The sequence below is a fragment of the Microtus oregoni genome, unplaced genomic scaffold (assembly GCF_018167655.1).
Source record: "Microtus oregoni isolate MIOR12 unplaced genomic scaffold, Mior012 000011F_ref0000422, whole genome shotgun sequence".
Lineage (NCBI taxonomy): Eukaryota > Metazoa > Chordata > Mammalia > Rodentia > Cricetidae > Microtus > Microtus oregoni.
In genome coordinates this window covers 28,859,337-28,880,399 of record NW_024543070.1, presented here as the reverse complement: position 1 = coordinate 28,880,399, position 21,063 = coordinate 28,859,337, and the positions used below count along the sequence as shown (strand labels likewise).

The following is a 21,063-nucleotide window of genomic DNA, read 5'->3' as shown; positions in this document are numbered from 1 at the left end:
TAGACAATAGTCAATACACAGCAGGAAAAATCCACTTCTAGTCAGGTCTAGGTAAGTCCAGAAATCCAGTCTTGAAATGGATGGCCTGTCTTCTGGTTCCCTCTCCATTCATCCTACATAACAGTTTGCAAACTAGTTAAGCACCTGTGATAGTAAATCCCTTTCTTCAACAAAGACTTAAACAATCTGACAAAACCAACTCTAGTCAATATTAATCTGGGTGCGCCTGTAATTCCAGCATTTGGAAGACTAAGACAGGAAACTCTTACGTTTAGGCCAGCCTGTACTACAGCGGGAGATCTCATCTCAGTGAACAACAACAAGATGATGACACAGCCACCACCACTAACACTAGACAATAAAGATTCCATTCTAGAAGAACAAAACAAACACAAGTCAGCAACAGTGACAGAAGAGAGAGGAAAACCATTCTAGACATGGTTAAACCAGGAGAAAGGATGAGCAAGATGAAGTAGCAACAACTCAGAATACTTAATGCACGGTAAGAGTACAATGGAAAGTTCTAAGTAATGAAGGAGAAAAGCTAAAATTCAACTAAGGTCTCCCTGCAAAAAAGAACAAGTCTTCAAAACCGTCAAATCCTGGTTTGTGACAATAAAACTCCAGCCTCTAATGCAGAGGCAAAAAAGGTTGCTCAACAAAGCTACTCTCTACTGAAAAGAATTTTTTTGTTTGTTTGTTTTTTTGTTTTTCTAGACAGGGTTTCTCTGTGGTTTTGGAGCCTGCCTGTCCTGGAACTAGCTCTTGTAGACCAGGCTGGTCTCGAACTCACAGAGATCCGCCTGTCTCTGCCTCCCAAGTGCTGGGATTAAAGGCGTGCGCCACCACCACCCTGCTACTGAAAAGAATTTTGACAAGAGTTGACAGGAATAACTTCTCTTTCTTTTGTCTCCTCCTCCTTCTCCCCAATCCCTTTTCTTACACAGACCAGGCTGGCCTTGAACTCAGAGACCTAGCCAATCAACAAATCCCAAAGAATGAGATTATTTTTGATAGATGCTATAGCAAGGACAGACCTAGAAGCTGTAATGCAAATTAGATAAACATTTCAATATTCTAGTAGTCAAGATCACAGACCATGGTACTGGTAGCTAAGTAAAAGGAAAGCATGGAAAACTTGTTTCCTGGTGAAGAGCCTAAATTTTGTAAAATAAAGAGTTCCAGAAGCAGGACATACGACAACAGAATGAACTTCAACACTACCGAAAAGGTTGTAACGATGGGAGGCCTTGCAAGCATGAAGACTGGATCTGGTTCCCAGAGCCCATGAAACATAAGACGAGTGTGTTGAGGCACACCTGTGATCCCAGCACTGAGGAATTAGAGAGAGGGAGACCTGGAATGCTAATTAGTCAACCAGCCTAGCCTACTTGGCAAGTACAAAGCTAGTAAGAGACGCTGTCTCAAGAACAACAGGTCTAGTGCTTGGGAAACAATAGCTGATTTTGTCCTGTGACCTGTGCACACATAAAAACCAAGTATCTTCTGCTGCCCTAACTTTTTTTTCCTCAGAAGAATTCATTACTATCACAAACAAGCAAAGACTTAACCTGAAATAGATTCAGAGCAGTATTTTCCACCAGCAAGAAGTTAAATGTAATAGATCTGCCAAAATGTTTATTAATTGCTAAATGTCATTTCAGCCAATAGTTTCAACAGGAAGAAACAGAAAGAAGTCAGACAGTGGGGGTCCACCACCTTTAACTCTAGCACTCGGGAGGCAGAGAGAATTGAAAGCTAGCCTTATCTACAGAGCTAGTTCAATGACAACCAACGCTACACAAAAAAAAACTTTGTCTCAAAAAACAAAACAAACAAAAAAAATAGATAAATACTACAACTTGGCTATTAAAGTCAGACTGATAATCAAGATAAGAGTAGATGGAGGAGAACTTGGTTGGCATGGGCAAAGCTCGGGCCATCCCAAAAAATAAAAGGGAAGGGGGGGTGATGATTATATGGAAACGTTTACAGTAAAAGTGCAAAATAAGACAGGATACAAAAACAGACATGGATACAACAATCTCATCCTTCATATCTTGTTAAAAGTTAAGGAATAATAGAATTGTAGGTAGGATCTATGCTTTTAGCAATGGGTGCAAAACTATGGTGATCACACATTACCTTTACAGTATTAACGAAACTTCACCTCACACAGGCAACAAAGAGGCCAGTCTGGGTTTCAGAGCCAAGAAAGAATCCATCTAACACTTCATTGCTACTACCTGGGCAGCTCAGACCACCACTGCCAGCATGCAGTTTAGATGAAGTTTTGCCCACCTTCCCTCTCTGGTTCACTCAGCAACCAAGAGTACAGCCAGCACTACTGCTCCTTCCTGTGCTTTGAACTTGTGTGATCATTTCTTCAGGGAAATTCAAATGCCTTCTTCATTGTGGCTCCAACGTACTTTGAATTTCCTCTCATTCCTAAGAATCCTCAACTGCTCCAATAGCATACTCTAGGCGGTGCTGACCAACTGAGGACTCTGCCTCCGCAGGCAGCACACCTGTTCATCTGCACCCGCTCTCCACCCCAGCAGTAAGGGACAGAGGGGAACTCCAGCCCACTTGGCACTGCCCCCTTTCAGCCTCAGCACTGCTCACTCCATCCCTGTAGTCATAGATTACTCAGGTGCTGCTCTCTTACTAATGGGAGGAACAAAACAGGTACACGTTCACAAGGTAAAAAAATGGCCATTTTCTCTGTTCAAATGGCTGAGCAGACTTTAGTCACTGTATACATTGAGCTCCATGCGGTCTTTCTAGTAAGCAGTCCTCCTGTCTTTTCTCCCTCACAGTGTCAGTCATCCTCAGTCACCAGGATCCACCAATTTTATTACAGCAAACCAAGATATGAGAGGGAGAGAAACCACATTTCATATGCTTATTAAACTGTTATTAATTATATCCAACTTGTTAATTAAACTTTATCTTAGGTATGAATAGCAGGGAGGAAAATGACCCATGACATGATAAAGGAATGAGCACTCTCAATTAAAATACAAAGTTGAAAATGAGAAAAAATAAAATTGCATACATACAATAACCATGATTAGTTGAAATGGCAAACATGAATGGTATTAGAAAGCAATCAAAATCACAATTTGCACAATTAAGTGTAAAACTTACAGGTCAGTATGCACATGTAAGAATTAAGCTTGGCAGAAATAGCATTTCACAACACTAGTAAAGAAATCGTTAATTTTGGGTTTTAGGGGAGAAGGTTGATGCAGAATCTCACTTTGTATGTAACACAGATCATACAAAGACCAAGCCGGGCCGGGTGGTGGTGGTGCACGCCTTTAATCCCAGCACTGGGAGGCAGAGGCAGGCGGATCTCTGTGAGTTCGAGACCAGCCTGGTCTACAAGAGCTAGTTCCAGGACAGACTCCAAAACCACAGAGGAACCCAGTCTCGAAAAAAAGACCAAGCTGGCCTCAAACACATGCTTCTGCTTCAGTCCACAGTGTACTAAGATTAAGACCTGAGTCACTATACCTGTCCTACTACCAATCAATAAAAGGGCAATTATTACTTTCAATTTGCTACATTTCTGCATTATATGCAAAACAAATTTCAATAAAATTATTGAGAAATAATACAAAACATTTCAAGGCCTTTATGGTTATATAGATAGAGAAGGCTATTTTAAATATATATATATATATATACACACAGGCAAAAATAAGTCATAAAATCAGAACTCAAGACTGGTCAAAAGATAAAAGAAACTGAAAGAAAAATAAACACTTCCAAATATGCAATACTCAGTATGGGTGAAATCATACACATATGCTGCAGGCTCTGATAGCCTGGCTTGGAATATAACTGTGGGAGAGCACATAACTAGCACGACTGAGACCTTCTAGATGAACCCCAGCACTCTTCCCTACTGCAAACCAATCCTCAACATCTTACAATGCTCAAGTCTGTACTATGGTTCTATCCATATTAAGCAAATTCACACAGTGAATACAGTTTAACAGAGGCACCATGACAACTCAAGGGAAAGGAACTTTCTGTGCTTGAACACAAATGCATGTGAAGGACAGAGGTCAACAGTCGGGTGTCTTCCTCCACTGCTCTCCACTTTGAGAAAGCGTCTTCTCTCTCCGAACCTGGAACTCAGATTCAGCTAAAGGATCTGTCTGCCTCCCAGTGCTGGGATCACAAGTGCATGCTGCCGTGCTCATCATTTACAGAGGGTTATGGATCCTAACAGCTCTCATGTTTGCCCAGATTAACTTTACTCACTGAGCCATCTTCCTACCCCAGAACAAGCTTTAATCATCAATATTCACTTTTTTTTTTTTTTTTGGTTTTTCAAGACAGGGTTTCTCTGTGATTTTGGAGCCTGTCCTGGAACTAGCTCTTGTAGACCAGGCTGGTCTCGAACTCACAGAGATCCGCCTGCCTCTGCCTCCCAGTGCTGGGATTAAAGGCGTGCACCACCACCGCCCGGCCAATCATCAATATTCACATACCAAATAAGCACTTATCCTCTCTATATGCTTTCTCATTATGACTTCTAGTGTTTGGAATTATGGCTTCCTTCTTCATAATCTATTCCTAGACTTGGAAGTGCACAGTTTGCAAAGATTAGCAAGCACTATCATTATGTGTGCTTATCCATGTGTTTATTTTGCTTCTTTCTAGAGTTTCTCTGTAGCCTCCTCGCTGTACTGGAGCTCACTCTGTAAACCAGACTGGCCTTGAACTTAAGAACTCCATCCACTTCTGCCTCCTGAAAGCTGGGACTAAAGGTGGCAAGCACTGATTTTATAAAAGCATGTTTTCTTCCATAACTTCTAAAAACTAAGCAATCAGGAATCTCATTGATATGGGATTCATCTGTACATTGTACCCTCTCCAAAAAACATCACATCAAAGAGTCACTTTAAGTTATCCTATGGTGGTAGACACAATCCCAGCAATAAGAAGGCTGAGGCAAGAGGTTCCAGATCAAATAAATCTTTTCCCCCCATCTTATGTGCACTGGTGTTTTGTCTGTGTGAAGGTATCAGATCCCCAGGAATTGGAGTTACAAACAGTTGTACGCTGCCACGTGGGTTCTGGGAATTGAACCCAGGTCCTCTGAAAGAGCAGCTAGTGCTCTTAACCAATGAGCCACATCTCCAGCATCCACCCACCCACCCACCCACCCATCCATTCATCCCCCACCCCTGTCAGATTGCTATATAAACTGCCTTAATCTCAGGATTTCTTTGCCTCAGTCTCACTAATACTAGGATTATGGGCAAGTGCAACAGCCTAGATTAAAAGTCTATTATCTGTTCACTTATCAAAGTTAATCCAAAACTACCAAAACAGTTAGAAGCACTTCATATTTTCATCATTTCAAATGTTTTAATAGTGGCTTTCTCAAGACATGAACCACTTCTTAACTTCCTCAAGACAAGACCACTTCTTAAACTGATACTTTTATTTCACTTTCTAACAATGGTGATTACTGACCTCGATAACTTAAACCAGTTTAAGAGACAGTGCAACTGATACAAAACCTTAAACTTTCAGTCCCCAGTCTCTACTTCAGGGTGATGCCACCTACTAATACAAAGCATGTCTAAAGTCATTGTCACGTCATATGACCAAAAAAACAAAAAACCCTTGGCTTCTCAATGACAATTTACAATGAGTTCTTGCTAAATAACTTCCTAGTTTATGAAAATGGAATCTTTAAAAATATGATAATGAGCTGGGGCATAATGGCACACACCTTTAATTCTAGAACTCAGCAGGCAGAGACAGACATATCTGAGTTCAAGGCCAGCCTGGTTTACAAGTAGTGAGTTCCAGGATAGCCAGTGTTTTGTACAAAGAAAAAAACCTGTCTTGAAAAACTAGAAAGACTTAAAAATACAAAAACAAAACAAAAACCCTGATCATAATTGAGGTGGCTTCAATTTAAAATTCATTCATGCTGAACAATCAAACTTCCTTGATTTCAAGCCTGTGATTAGTTGGAAAGGGTATATTAGAAAGCATTGGAAAAATAGGACTTCTGATTTTTCAAAAGGGATATACTACTTTCTATAAGAACAGAAAGTCAACATGACTTTGGAATGAATGCACCAATGCTGGAGGCACTGTTGGGGTTCTCAACAATCCAGTAGTGCTTAATTACTTTATTTTCCCATGCCTTACTTCCATGAAGATACAGTGTGGATAATAATGTGTCCTGTTGTATAGGATTATGTGAAGAGCCTTGAACAGTACCCCAGAGACATGGTAAATGGCAGCGCTAACGTCATCAGCTCTCTGTATGACTATTAACTAGTAAATCTGGCTAGAAAGTACCAGCAAATGGGGCAGGGACGGTGATCTATTTTCTACAGTTACATGTCAAATATAAATTCTATTTTTGAAACCAATGATAGTCAACAGCAAAAGTGAGAAAGCAGTTTTAAATAGAATAAAAAAATCTTCGTTATTCAATTTTCAAAAACATGAGACAATACAGGCTTTGGAGTTTGATGTTTATTTTTAGCCGGAAATATGCTAATGGTGATGACATCGTAAGAAGATATGCCGTGTCCAATACCTGCAATAGAAGCTCAACAGAAGTTAAAGAAACTGTACCAAAAGGCTGAAGACAAAAACTGTTGGCATACTCACCCATACCACTGCAAATGGGAAACAAGGAAGGATACATTAAGACTGAAGGCCACTACATCATCACAAACAGGTTAAGTGAACTACCATATTCATGGTCTAGGAAACTCAACTTATCTATTCCATTTCAAGCAGGCAACCTCTTCAAGGACAGCATAAAATTAAGAGTGGAGCATTGGTATGTGGAATAATCAAGGAATTCTCTCAGAACTGCAATAGCAGGCCAGTCTAAGCATCACCTGGGGATTAGTGAGAAACTGCTGAGCCAAGAATTAAATAATAAAAAAATTTATGAGGCAACACCATGATAGACCTACAAATTAAGACTGAGATGTCTATAATACAGGGACTGAATTCAAGGCATTTTCACAAGGCGCTGAAATTCAAAACAACTCAAGTAAGAACCCGTTAACTGAATGGTCTTTTAAACAAAGCTAAGCCCAGTTCTCCTATGCTGACAATGGCTACTCCACCAACAGTAACAACCATACCTAATCCATCAATAACCTTTTCCGGAACAGCACTGTGGAAGCCCAGAGAGTATGGCTGAGGGGGAATATACTAAGTGTGACAATCATGTGGAGGGGGTAATCTGAATACTTAATGATGGACCTAAAAAACAGTATGTGCTAAGAATAGGAATTCAATAAGCTGAACAACCTTAGTGAATTACCACTAACACAAGACTTACTAGACTTGACTTTTTCTTATTATGTTTGTGCTTAGAGGGTTTAAATTTCTACTATTACATGAAATTTCACAGAGATGATTTCAAATGTAACAAATTCTGCTAAGACCAAAATTTTACATTTACTTAAGCAGTCTATAGGGAAAAACTGATGGCAAGAAGCAGCTTACCTGGGTCACTGCCTAAAATAGTCCATGATGCAAGAACTCTAAGATGCACAGATACATTAAGGTACAGAAAATTAAATAACAATGCACTAAAGAAGGAAAAGGTTACGCACTTCCAATTTATGTTCTTTCTCTGCAAGGGCTTCCTTTTGACAACGAAGAAAATCTGCTAACATTCGAGTGAGCTGTTTTCTATCATCTATTTCTGCCGCCAGTCTGCCATTATAATCTGCCAGCAACATACAAGCATCCTCTACCATTTTAGAAAGTCTTTCTCCAGATTCTTTATCTAAGAAAAGCACAAGGTAATACAATTAATGCACAACAAAACAATGACAAGCCGCTCCCACACCCACCTCCAAGATAACCCTGTGGACCTCACTCTTACCTGTTATTTTCTCAAGCAGGGACACTTCTTGAACTTCAACAGGCAAAGAAGCTATCCTTTGATGAACTGCTGCATCACCTGAGGCTGCATTTTCTAAATCTTGTAATGCTCTAACAAGGTCTAGAGTCTAAAAAATTACACAACTTCAGAACCAAAAGAAATAAAGCTCTAACAAATATAGAGGACTTGACACCTCTTTCATATGCCTAATCCTTATGAAATACTCATTAGCAAAAAGTCTGCAACATATACCATTCTTAAGACACATTTTTAAAAAATACATGTTAGACTACTTTTTTCATGTGTTTTGTTCCATTTATGTCTGTCTGTACAACTTGATCACACCTGGTACCTCAGAGGTCAGAAAAGAGACCCAGATGCCCTGGAACTGGAGTTACAGATAGTGGTAAGCTGTCTAATGTGTGCTGGGACAAAATCAAACCTGGGTTCTCAGGTTAAGAGCTTAACTGAGAAAGAGTAGTGGTGATCTTAACTGACGAGCAATCTCTTTTGTCCCCAATACTTCTTTTATATGTTAAGTAAAAAAACTATGTTATTTTAAGTGTTGAACTTGAGGCACAGCTTTAGACCTTGAGGTGTTCACACCCTAGTGTTTATGAAAGCAAAGAGTGCAAAAACTTTTCTAATTAGCAAACTGAGGTAAGTGACTGGCTAGTATGGTAGATACCTCAGAGGAAAAAGAAGGCAGCTATTAACTCTGACCTAGACAGTATTAATCTAGAAAATTTTTATTTTCCTGAAAAGTTTTACACATAATATATTGTGTTACTACCACCTATTGTTATCATTCTAGCAATCATTTTATATGTTTAAAAACAAAAAATATTTAAAGGAAGCAATGTTCATCTAAGCATAGAATTTTAGTTTAAGCCATATAACAAATGTTTTGGTTGTATTTTATTTTTAAAAAAAAGGTTTTTAGTTTTTGGGGGTTTTTTGTTTGTTTGTTTGTTTTGGTTTTTAAGACAAGGTTTCCCTGTGTGTATCTTTGGTTGTCCTGGAACTTACTCTGTAGACCAGGATGGCCTTGAACTCACAAAGATCCGCCTGCTTCTGCCTCCCAAGGGCTGAGATTAAAGGAGTACACCACCACACCCAGTAAAAATAAAATCTTTAGTGTTAATAGTGGGTGTTTCACTACATTTATTCATATTTAGCTATTGGAAATGCATTCCCTATATAAAGCAAACAATACAACACTTAAGGTATTACAGTGGTTACGAGCATGAACTGCTCTTGCAGAAGAGTTCAGCTTTTAGGACCATGACAGGTAGGTAGCCTATAATTGCTGGAACTCCAGCCCAGGGAAACAGACACCTCCTAACTCCTTGGATGTTCACTTGCACATACCCATGGACAGACACATACATAACTAAAATAACAAAATCTTCACACACACACACACCATACTACGTCAAAGAAAAGCAATTTGTTAGCCAGAAATATGCCTTTCTTGCACCCAGAACACTGAAATGATCAAAGCCCAGAGGTCACATGGAGTAAAAACCCTGCAGCTGCCTTGTATTTTTACCTGTGGTGGTTCACTTGGGGACCCTAGAGAGGAACAATTTTCATTCTCATCCACCTTTATTTGGTCATAAGTCCGCTTCCTGGTCTTCTTATCTCCATCTGATTTAAAAACAGGAAGTCTATGAAAGATGTGTTTTCCTGAGAGCCAGAGAAAAGAGATCAAGACCCTATACTTACAGAGTGCGTGCTTAAGTTGGTCTAACACATCATCCTCATAGACGGATCGCTCTTCCCAAATAGACAGCACTCTGCCAAGGTGCTTCTTACAACTTTCATCAGTTTCACTAAATTAAAAAAAAAAAAAATACTGAGTAAAAATGTATAGTGAACACTACCACAAAGTAATGTTGATTTAAAATAGGACCAAATGCTGGCTCCCAGCAAGAGCTACTCAGGTGCGCTGAGCACCGTCAGCAGCAGCTCAGTCAAGATGTGATGCAAACACCATCCTTGCTTCCCTTAAGAACTCAGTAACATCTATACAGAGAAACCCTGTCTCAAACAAAAACCTAAAAGAACAAAAAACTCAGTAAGAGAACAAAGCAAATCAAATGGTTTTAATTGTCAAATTTTCAGAAGCAGACACTAGGGGCTTACAATGATAGTGCTCGCAAGTGAAAGGAGCTAAAGGACAGTGCACGTTTTAAGTTTGCTGAACCCACCACTGTCTTAGGCACAGAAAGCAAGGGGCACTTCCCAGCAGCTGTTGTCCATAAGCACTATGAATGAGGATGTGGTACTACAGACAGCACCCTGACAGATCCAGACCAGTCAGAGAACAGGGGTACTATCTGAGGAATAAAGGCAAAACTGGCAGGGCGGTGGTGGCGCACGCCTTTAATCCCAGCACTCGGGAGGCAGAGGCAGGAGGATCTCTGGGAGTTCGAGGCCAGCCTGGTCTAAAGAACTAGTTCCAGGACAGGAACCAAAGCTACAGAGAAACCCTGTCTCGAAAAACCAAAATAAACAAACAAACAAACAAACAAACAAATAAATGCAAAACTGAAGACTGGAACTACAGGAAAATGGGACATGGGTGACTTTCAACCATTTGTCATTTCCTTCAGCACCACCTCACCTGGGTTTTGTAGTGTATTTGTGTACACGTGCGCGCATGGTTAAGATAACCTGGAACTGGAGTTACAGGCAATTGTGAGCTTCCATGTGGGTGTTGACAAACTAGCCTGGGGCCTCTGCAAGAGCTGTGCATGCTCCTAACTGCTGAGCCATGCTCGAGTGCCTTGCCTGGGTTTTATACCACCATCATGCACTCATCTCCAGCCTCAACTCCTCCACTTTAAAAAATATCCACCCTATGTCAAATCAGAACAAGTTCTTCTCTACAGTCTCTAAAACCCAAATCCTCAGCCTGAACTACAGTCCCACAGCCTCTGCTTCTGGCAAACTCTCCACATTCCTTGATGATCTTCAAACTTGCCCAGAATACTACGGCTCACTCTTCCTACCTAAAATCTTTTCTGTAGGTGAATTTTTCTAGAGAGGAACATATATAAAAGCATAAGATAGGGGCTGGGCATATAGCTCAATTGGTAGAGTACTTGCCAAGCATACATGAAACCTTGGGCTTGATCTCCAGCACCACATAAACCATGCATGTTGGTACATGTCTGTAATCCCTGCAGCATTTGAGAGGGACAAGTAGGAGGATAAGAAATTCACAATCAAAAATAAAAATAAAGACAAAAAAGAAATTCAGTCATTTTTGGCTACATACCAAGTTCAGGGTCAGCTTGGGATATATAAGATCCTATCTCAAAAATAAAAGTATCTAGAGTGGGAGTTTTAGGACAACCAAGACTACACAGAGAAACCCTGTCTTAAAAAAAAACAAAAACATTTATTTTGCCGGGTGGCCATGGCGTAGGCCTTTAATCCCAGCTCTCGGGAGGCTGAAGCAGGAAGATTTCTGTGAGTTCAAGGCCAGCCTGGTCTACAGAGCTAGAGCTAGTTCCAGGACAGTCAAGCACATACAAAGAAATGGTCTTGAAAACAAACAAAAAAGTAGCTGAAGGTACAAGGAATTTAGAAAAGGGTCTGTTAGTTTAAAATGCAGACTACAGGTGGGAAAAGCACAGTGCACATGAGTATAGAGAGGCAGACAAGCTCCACAACGGAGCACCTTCAGTCTTGCTCAAAGAGAAGGGAGCATTATGAGTACTCTGCTACTCTGCCTACAGTTTTCCCAGAGGACCAAGCCATACTAGGGGAGTGGCTACTTGTACCAGCAAGAAAAGATGACGGTAACTAGTCAGGAAAATGGCACCCGGCAGGCTGTGTGCTCCATGGAGCATGCAGTGAAGGAGAAGGAAGCGTAGATGACACCCATCATGCTGTCAGCACAAATGAAGCTGTCATTCCCTGAGATAATGAGGCCTAGAGAAGGCGCAAATTTGGCAGAAACAAGGACATAATTCATAGTCAGACAGTTGAGTGTGAGACACCCGGGTAGAAACATCAACAAGTAACTGGGCATACAGCTCAGGAATGAAGAAAAAAGTCTCAACTGAGCCAGACTTGGGCCTTTATTCTTGGGAGGGAGAGGCAGAGATGAAGAGTTCAAGGCTAGCCAGTCTACACAATGAGTACCAGGCCAGCCAGAGCTACATAATCACATTCTGTCTCAGAGAGAAGGGAAGAGAGAGAGAGAGAGAGAGAGAGAGAGAGAGAGAGAGAGAGAGAGAGAAAGGTGTAGCACTTAGCTCTGCAGGGTAGAAGGCAATGTGGAAACTGCAGGTCACATGACATTAAGAAAGCAGTAACAGCAACACCTGACGTGGCATTCTCACCCCTAGAGCACTAATGGATGTGATCGCCATGTACCATCGTATGCTGAAGCTCAGCCTGATTTACTATCTTATTCAGCACTGTTGCCCAGGAAATCTATTACATTTCAGCATATAATATTTGAAAATAAGTATGTAAGACAGAGCCAGATGGCTCAGTAGATAAAAGGTATTTGTCTCACACCTCATGACTTGAGTCCAACTCTAATCTCCAACTGTGGCATATGTACACAAACACAAACAAATGAAATATAAATATTTAGAATGCATAAACTAGGATTTCCACACACAAAGTTACCTGAAGAAAAATTTGAAAAGTTTATGATTAAATATTCATTCGTTTTTAAAAATTTTTTATTTATGTGCACCGGTGTTTTGTCTACATGTATATCTGTATGAAGATGTCAGATCCACTGGAACTTGAATTACAGACAGTGTGAGCCACTATGTGGGTGCTGGGAATTGAACTCAGGACCTCTGGAAGAACAGCTAGTACTCTTAACTGCTGAGCCATCCAGTCCCATATTCTTCATTTCTAAAGTACTTAAAAATGTTAGGAAATACACACACACGAGAAAACCATAAAAATATTGTGGTATTAAGTAAGTTCAGAAATGTCAAACATAAGATGGAGTTCTACAAGCATGCATTTACAGTTCAGTTCCTTTACTCTCAGTGACATTCATCCCAAGAAAGCAGGCATTCTGGTCTCTTACAGGAAAGCCATGATTCAAGTATTCCAAATGCCCTCAGCAGCAGCTCAAATCCTCACAGAAAGCAAAAACCATCAAATTACAAATTAAAAAAAGCTTCCAACAAATACATTCCATATATTCTTACCTCATGTACAAAAAGGACCCTACCTTGAAACATGCTTGAACGCTTCCACTATGACTGGCGCAAAGTCTTTCGTGAACTCTGGTCCTTTCCGTTTGCTGTTCTGAATGACATCATTGGCCAGGTAGAGAAAAGTAAGCTTCCTGTTGGGTTTGGCTAAAAAAAATGAGAAAAGAAAAAAACTTAAGACATGTAAAACATCCTCACTGAACGCAGGCAAACTTTCTTCTCACTGGAATGGCTCCAGCTTCTCCTATGAACTCATCCACTACTGCTACTGACATTACCAGGGCAGCCACTCTACCTCTTCTGAAGGTCAGATGTGTGTGGGGAAAAAAGAATCAAAGAGGTACACAGAGGTCAGTGATGGACCTTGCTGTCCCAGATTTCACCCAGGGAAAAGCTGAGAGTTACCAAATTTTTACTTCCTCTCCCATTAATTATTTTTTGTAAGACTTTGTTTTATTTATGTGCATACGCATGTTAGCTGTCTGAGGGTATGTGATGTGTATGCATGGAAGTAAAGTCAGACCCCGAGGTTGGAGTTACAGGTGGTTTTGAGTGGCCCCATGTGAACTCAGGTCCTCTGGGAGAACAGTCAGTGTTTTTAAACACTGAGCCACCTCTCCAGTCCAATTTGACAGTGTCTCTCTATGTAATCCTGGCAGTCCTGTGTTTTGCTACGTAGACCAGGTTGACTGCAAACTCAGACATTCTCCTGCCTCTCCTTCCCAAGTATTGGGATTAAAAACATGCACTACCATGTCCAGCCTCTATCAAATGATTTATTTATTTATTTTTGCAGCCCCATTGCAGTTTTCCCTCACCCCTCTCCTCCCAGTCCCCCCATTATATCAAATGATTTTTAAAACTATTTTTTCTTATCTAAATGACAGACCAACTGCAGTACTTTTGAATGGGTGCTTGAGCTAATAAATGGGGTCCTTTCTTAGTTATGACAACATTTTTTAACTTTTATTATACGCTACATACCACTCTAAGCAATGTATGTATTATCTGATTTAATCCAAATAATGTAAGAAATTGTTATTTAGTAACTGAGCAAAGAAATATCAAAAAGGCTGTTTACCCACAATGAAATAGGGGGCATGATCAGCCAAGATCTAACATCCTACATGTTCACTAATAGATAAAATGTGCTGGTCACCCCTTCCAAATGCTACAGCCTGACAAAGAAAGAAAATTCTGACAGTCTACAATATAGATGAACTCTGTGGACATCATGCCAAGTGGAAGAATCCAGTCACAAAAAGATAAGCACTATTCTTCTTCTCCTTAGGCACAGTACCCAAAGTCAAACCACAGAGCCAGACACAGAAGGGCAAGGTTGCTAAGGTTCAGAAGCAGGGGATATTGTTTCATTTACAGTGAGATATTCCAGGTTCACAAGCCGAAGAGTTCCAAGGACTGGGAATACAGTTTCATGGAAGAACACTCCCTTGGTATGCATGAGGCCTTGGAGAGAGACAGGTAGAGAGAGAAAAGCAGAGGGAGAGAAAAAGAGGGAAAAGGTGGTGTGGGAGAATTGTCTGTATTCTGTCAATCATGTTTTAAATAAATGCTGATTGGCCAGGCAGGTAGTATGGGCGGGTCAACCAGACAGGAAGTAGAGGCAGGGTGATGAGAACAGGAGCTTTCTGGGAAGAAGCTTTTCCCCACGCCTGCCCAGACCACCTATGAAGCAGGATGTGATCTGTCTCTCTGAGAAAGGTACTGAGCCATGTGGCTAACATAGATAAGAACAATGGGTTAATATATGCTAAGCTAATAAGTAGCCTGAGCTAATGGGCAGCAAAGGCAGACAGATCTACTGAGTTGGAGGCCAGCCTGGTCTATAGAGTAAGTTCCAGGACAGCCAGGACTACACAGAAAAACTCTGTCTCAGAAAAACAAAACAAAAAAAGCCAAGGAAGAATGGGGTAGCAAAGTCCTATAGCAGAATTCTCATTTTGCTAGAATCTGCTTACCAGATGTACTCAATGTATTTGAAAAGTATCTTGACTTCATAGCTTTCTTCATTCTGTTACTATAAACGTTCATGAAATTAGGCCAGGCATGGTGGCACAAGCCTTTCATCTCCACAAGCAGGAGGGAGAGGCAAGCAGATCTCTGTAAGTTCCAGGACATCCTTTTCTATACAGTGAGATCCCATCTCAAAAAACAGACAAGAAAAAAGTAGGGCAGAGGAGGAAGACACAAATAGATCCCTGGGGCTTGCCGGCCAGTCTGGCCTGATCAGCAAGCCCCAAAGGTCTCCGTAAGAAGACCTGTCTTTTTTTTTTTTTTTTTGCTTTTATTTATTTTTTTATTGAAAATTTCCACCTCCTCCCCTCCCCCTCCCTAAGATCTGTCCTTTTAAGAAAAAAAAAAGGTGGTAGATACCCGCAGAAGAATTAATCAGAGGTTTTGCTGTGGCTCACACACACACACACACACACACACACACACACACTGCATAACAGAAGCTCGGAATGATTGTGGTCCTAACACCAATTTCAATTTTTCCTCTTTTGGAACCAAGGTTAAAATATGAGAAATTCTGCCAGGTGGTAGTGGCGCATGCCTTTAACCCCAGCACTCGGGAGGCAAAGGCAGGCAGATCTTTGTGAGTTCGAGGCTGGCCTGGTCTATGAATCAAGTTCCAGGACAGTTAGGGCTATCACAGAGAAACCCTATCTCAGAGATGGGGTGAAGGGTAAGAAAAAGAAAGAAGGAAAAACAGAAAGAAAACAATCACAACAATTCTGGGAGAAAAATTGCAAAAGTGATTTATAAACAAATTCAGACCACTTTAAAAATAACAGCTATTGGGGCTGGAGAGATGGCTCAGAGGTTAAGAGCATTGCCTGCTTTTCCAAAGGTCCAGAGTTCAATTCCCAGCAACCACATGGTGGCTCACAACCATCTGTAATGGAGTCTGGTGCCCTCTTCTGGCCTGCAGGCATACACACAGACAGAATACAGAATATTGTATACATAATAAATAATTAAATATTTTGAAAAAAATAACAGCCATTAACGCTTTCACACAGGTCTGTAATAGCAAAACCTGGGAGGCCACTGCAAACAGTTTAAGGCCAGCCTAATAAGTAAAGTAAGCTCCAGTCTCAAAATCTAAAAAAAAAAAAAAAAAAAAAAAACAAAGAGGCTGGGTGGGATGTGGCTCAGTAGTAGACCACTTGCCTAGCATCCCATTAATGCCTGGGCTTCAGTCTCAAATCCCTAATTCCCTAAAGAAGCACCTCTGGGCGGCAGAGAGGCAGGTTGAGCCACGAGTGTGACCTCGTCAGTTCCTAAGCTTCTGCTGGTCACAAGATTCCCTGAAGAAACCCAGTTTCTACATCTTCCATTCAATTTAAACAATTTTTATTTAGTGTTTGCTGTGTGCCAGGAACCATGATTGGCACAAAAACAAAAATTACCTTTCCTGATCTATTCACTGGCTGGGAATTTTTGCAAACTACACACACACTGGCAGATTATAAACCCAACAATAAAATCCAAGTTCTTTTTTCCTTTATTTCTTCTCTACATAAATACAATCACATCAACATGAAAGTAATTATGAACATTACATCCCACTGTATTTATGTATTCTGCTATATTTCTATCAATAAAGCATAAGCCAAGTGTCATTTAATAATTAAAATTAATAATCAATAATAATTATAAATGAAGTACTACACTGTACATCTCACTTACTTCCCTGAGATAAATCTTAAGCTGCACTAGGTGTAAGGTATAGATCTTCCTAGAGCGCGCGCACACACACACACACACACAAAACTGCACACTTAGGTCTTACAGAAGATCAGGAGAAAAGTCATTATCGTGTAACAAAAATCTATTACAAAGAAAGGTTTGGCATAGCAATGCTTCGTAATCCCACATTCAGAAGGCTTAAGGCAATAGGACCACAAGTTTGCGGTCAGTGTGGTGTATGTTATGGGACTTCATCTAAAAAAACAAAACAAAACAAAACAAAAAACCTATACTAGGAGAAGTAAACAGGTAAAGACAATTGTTGACAAGCCTGACTACCTAAGTTTGATCCCCAGGACCCTTGTGGTAAAAGAGTTGACGTCTCTTGACATCTCTCAGTTGTCCGTGGGCCTCTACAGGTGGGCTCAGTAAATAAACATAGTAATTTTTTTTTCAAAGTTCTATAATATGAGGTAGAACATTCGTCTAGCGCATGCGGAGGCCCTGGTTTAATCTCCAACATTTTCCTCCCTGACAAACTGAACTGTTATGGACAATAAGATTACAGTAAGTATACATTAAATCTTAATTTTGTTTGTTTTTTGAGACGGGTCTCACTGTGTAGCGCTGGCTGACCCGGAACTAGCACTCAGAGATCTGAAATGCCTCTGCTGGGAATCAAGGCACATACCACCACTCCAGTTTAAGTCTTCTAATTTTAAGTGCACTTTAATTAAGTTTCTGAATGAATTTTACCAAAGGGTTAATTATAAATGGCGAAGATCTCATGCCATTTCATTAACTCGGGTAAATTATTTAGTATTTACTATATTCACAGGCATTGTATTAGGCACTAGGAATAAAAGACGACTTTCAGTCAGACATGCACAAGCCCACATACACACATGCACACAAAATAATTAAATAAAAATGTGGCAACATTCTAAAAAGACTAAGAAATTTTAAGCTTCACTGTTCAGAAAATGGTGCACAGCAGTTCTACAAATGGGTGGTGTGCAGGACATACAGATGCACCTTCTGGTATATTAGAAAAGCTCAAACAGGAAGGATTGGTATTACCATTGCGTCTGGTATGCTACTCGAAGGCTCGGATGTGTGTAGAAACAGTGGAACTTTTGGGAGGTGTCAGAGACCTGAGAAGGTGAAGTTTCAATGGGAGGTCACTGGAGGCATGTCCCTCTCCCCTCCCTGCTTCCTGACAGCCACGAGGCAGATGAACAGGTGTGCTACCCCACATTCACCACAACATTGCTTCTCCACAGTTCCAAAACCAAAGGAGCCAACCAACCATAAACTGAACCATGAGCAAGAGAAAATCTCTCCTCCAGTTTTTGGTTTGGTTTGTGGGTGCTGACAAGACAAGGTATGCCTCCACTTGTCAGGTGTGTCTTTCTTCCTTTTAAGTTGATCTGCTAAAGGATCATGCCACAGTAGTTTCAGGTTACAACTGGACACTGAGAATACAGCAAAGGGTCAGAAAAGAAGAGGATATTTCAAACTGGCGCTTGGGTTTCTGTTTTTTGCTCTCTTTCCTCACCTTAACGACCTGTATCCATTCCTTTGCTTTCAGAGGGGTGTTTACATAGAAAAGGTCTTCTCTTCATTGCCATGATACTCTGCCTCATCTGAGGGCCAGAACAATGGGACAAGGGACCATGGACAAAAACCTATGAAGCCATGAGCCAAAAGCTTTCCTGAAATATTATTAATGTAAGGGATTCTGTAATAGTGATAAGAAAGGCAACTAATACAGACTGAGCCCCAATACTGGGGGGAGGGGGTTGCCAGAAGACTATTCCGTGTTTTTTTTTTGTTTGGTTGGTTTTTTTTTTTTGGTTTTTCGAGACAGGGTTTCTCTGTGGCTTTGGAGCCTGTCCTGGAACTAGCTCTGTAGACCAGGCTGGTCTCGAACTCACAGAGATCCGCCTGCCTCTGCCTCCGGAGTGCTGGGATTAAAGGCGTGCGCCACCATCGCCCGGCGACTATTCCGTTTTTTAATTCATTATTTGGTTTTCATTTTATGATTTACTTTTATTTCATATGCACTGGTGGTTTGACTGTATGTATGTCTACACAAAGGTTTCAGGTTCCCTGGAACTGGAGTTACAGTTGTGAAGTTGCCATGTGGGTGTTAGAATTGAACCTGGGTCCTCTGGAAGAGCAGTCAGGACTCTTTAACCACTGAGTCATTTCTCCAGTCCCTGTTGTGCTTTTTGCTTTTTCCCCTTGTATGAATTATATTTCAGAGAACCAATGGTTGATGAAGAGTAAGTTCTTTGCAGATTGGGTATCCAAACATGAGTCACCAAAGTCAACTAAAGACAAACTGTTGGTCCTACCTAGCTTCTGTATGGGGTAAATCTCAAAATTATCCATTTCCACAGTTCTCACATGATACTGATGCTACCAGTCTGAGACCTATAACTTTCTTTTAAGGCAAGCTGTCACTATGCAGCTGTAGCTAGCTTAGCTAAAACCCTTACGTAGGGGTATGCCTAGATCACATGCTAACTTTACCGCCTGTCTCCAAAGTGCTGAAACTACAAGTACACACCAACATGCCTAGCTGAAGACAGACGTGAGAGAAATTCTACAGTCCACAGAACATAATCTTCTCAGCAAATAAACTGCATGGAATTTAAAACAAACAAACAGAAAAAGGATGCCAGCATGGTAGTTACATGCCTTTAAACCCAGCACTGAAGACCAAGAAGCAGACAAATCTTTGTGAGTCTGAAGTCAGCCTGATGTACATAGCAATTTCTAGATCAGCCAGGGCTACACAGTGAAATCCTGTCTCAAAATCAAAGGGGGAGAATAAAGTGAGAAGAAGCTTTGGAGTCTGACCTGGAACTAGCTCTTATAGATCAGGTTGGCCCTGAACTCACAGAGATCCACCTGCCTCTGCCTCCAGAGTGCTGGGATTAAAGGTGTGCGCCACCACCGCCCAGCTTGGATTCTACTTTATATATTAATTATTCAAGACATTTCTAAGGGAACCTGAAATACTATACATAGATACTAAGTTGAAAATTATCAGTTATGAGGCTCATAATTATGATGATGGCTCAGTGGAGCAAATATGAGCACATACATAAATCTAAAAAGAATCATGGTTAATTTTCGTTGGGTATGATTTCCCCCTTTTGGTTGTATCAAAGTTTAATAATATAGGTCTTAAAGTACTGTAAACATATCCTTTATGATAAAACGGCTCCATATCTGATATTTGCTTTAAATAACCAGGGGAAAGAAGCAAACAGCAAAATGGAGACGCCATAGGCATGAAACAGAAAAGACACAATGTCATTAATGCTGAAACCTGATGAGACCTGGGCTGGGCTCTACACAGCTGGGCTGAAGCTACTGCTAGCTGAACAGTACTTGCCTACCAGGCACAAACTTTAGATTCAATCCCCAGTACTGCATAAACCAGGAAGTAGTAGTGCACACTTGTAATCCAGCACTTGGGAGGTGAGGCAGGAGAATCATATGTTCAGAGTTATGCTTGAACTATACAATGAGGTAAAGGCCAGCCCTGAGTACATGAGAGCCTCTCTCAAAAACGATGAGATGCTGAAACTGGATGGTGTTCATGAAGTATCAAGCCACTTCTGACTTTTGTGATATATTTTTTTTCTCTTTTAGATTTTTGAGACCCATCTCTCTATGTATTAATCCTGGATGTCCTAGAACTTGCTATGTAGACCAGGCTGGCCTTAAACTCAGAGATTTTTAGAGATCCATCTGCCTCTGCTGGGACTAAAGGTATGTGACACTACCACCCTTAGAAGTTGAATATGTTTATTTTCCCTTTTTTGGTTACTTCCCATTCGTATCATGTTGCCTTGTTTCAGCTGAGATATTTGCTTTCCTTATTAATTTATATTTATGAATAAATTAGTCTTTTCATGCTGTAAGTATCTTCTCTGGAGCTATTGCTCCAGAAATTTAGTATTTTCTATACTCATAAACTTTAGGAAATTTATAAAGCTAAATCTATTGCGTACATGAATCTTGGCTGATAGCATATTTAGAAAAACTACTTGATGCATCAAGAAGTAGCAGTAAATGCACACTTGCAGTTTGCATAACTGCTTTTCATTCATTCAGGTGAAATTAACTTTCTCGGTGGCACTGGGTAGGATAAGAACTACTTGTTGGTACTCCAATTATTCTCGTGGATCTGAGTGTCTAAAATGACAAAGGCTTTGCGTGTAACATATCATC

At 40.6% G+C, this 21,063-nt stretch overlaps 1 protein-coding gene across 3 annotated transcripts in view; it reads right to left on the bottom strand.

Moving 5' to 3' along the window:
* LOC121453474 (regulation of nuclear pre-mRNA domain-containing protein 1A) overlaps positions 1-21,063 on the bottom strand; it is a 50,727-nt gene that overhangs the window by 14,669 nt on the left and 14,995 nt on the right. For all 3 annotated transcript variants that reach the window (XM_041660281.1, XM_041660280.1, XM_041660279.1), the window contains exons 2-6: positions 13,116-13,245; positions 9,626-9,732; positions 9,450-9,547; positions 7,898-8,024; positions 7,623-7,798 (exon numbers count right to left, since the gene is read on the bottom strand). In XM_041660281.1, the coding sequence (XP_041516215.1) occupies positions 7,623-7,798; positions 7,898-8,024; positions 9,450-9,547; positions 9,626-9,732; positions 13,116-13,245 (638 nt within the window). The remainder of the gene's footprint in view (positions 1-7,622; positions 7,799-7,897; positions 8,025-9,449; positions 9,548-9,625; positions 9,733-13,115; positions 13,246-21,063) is intronic.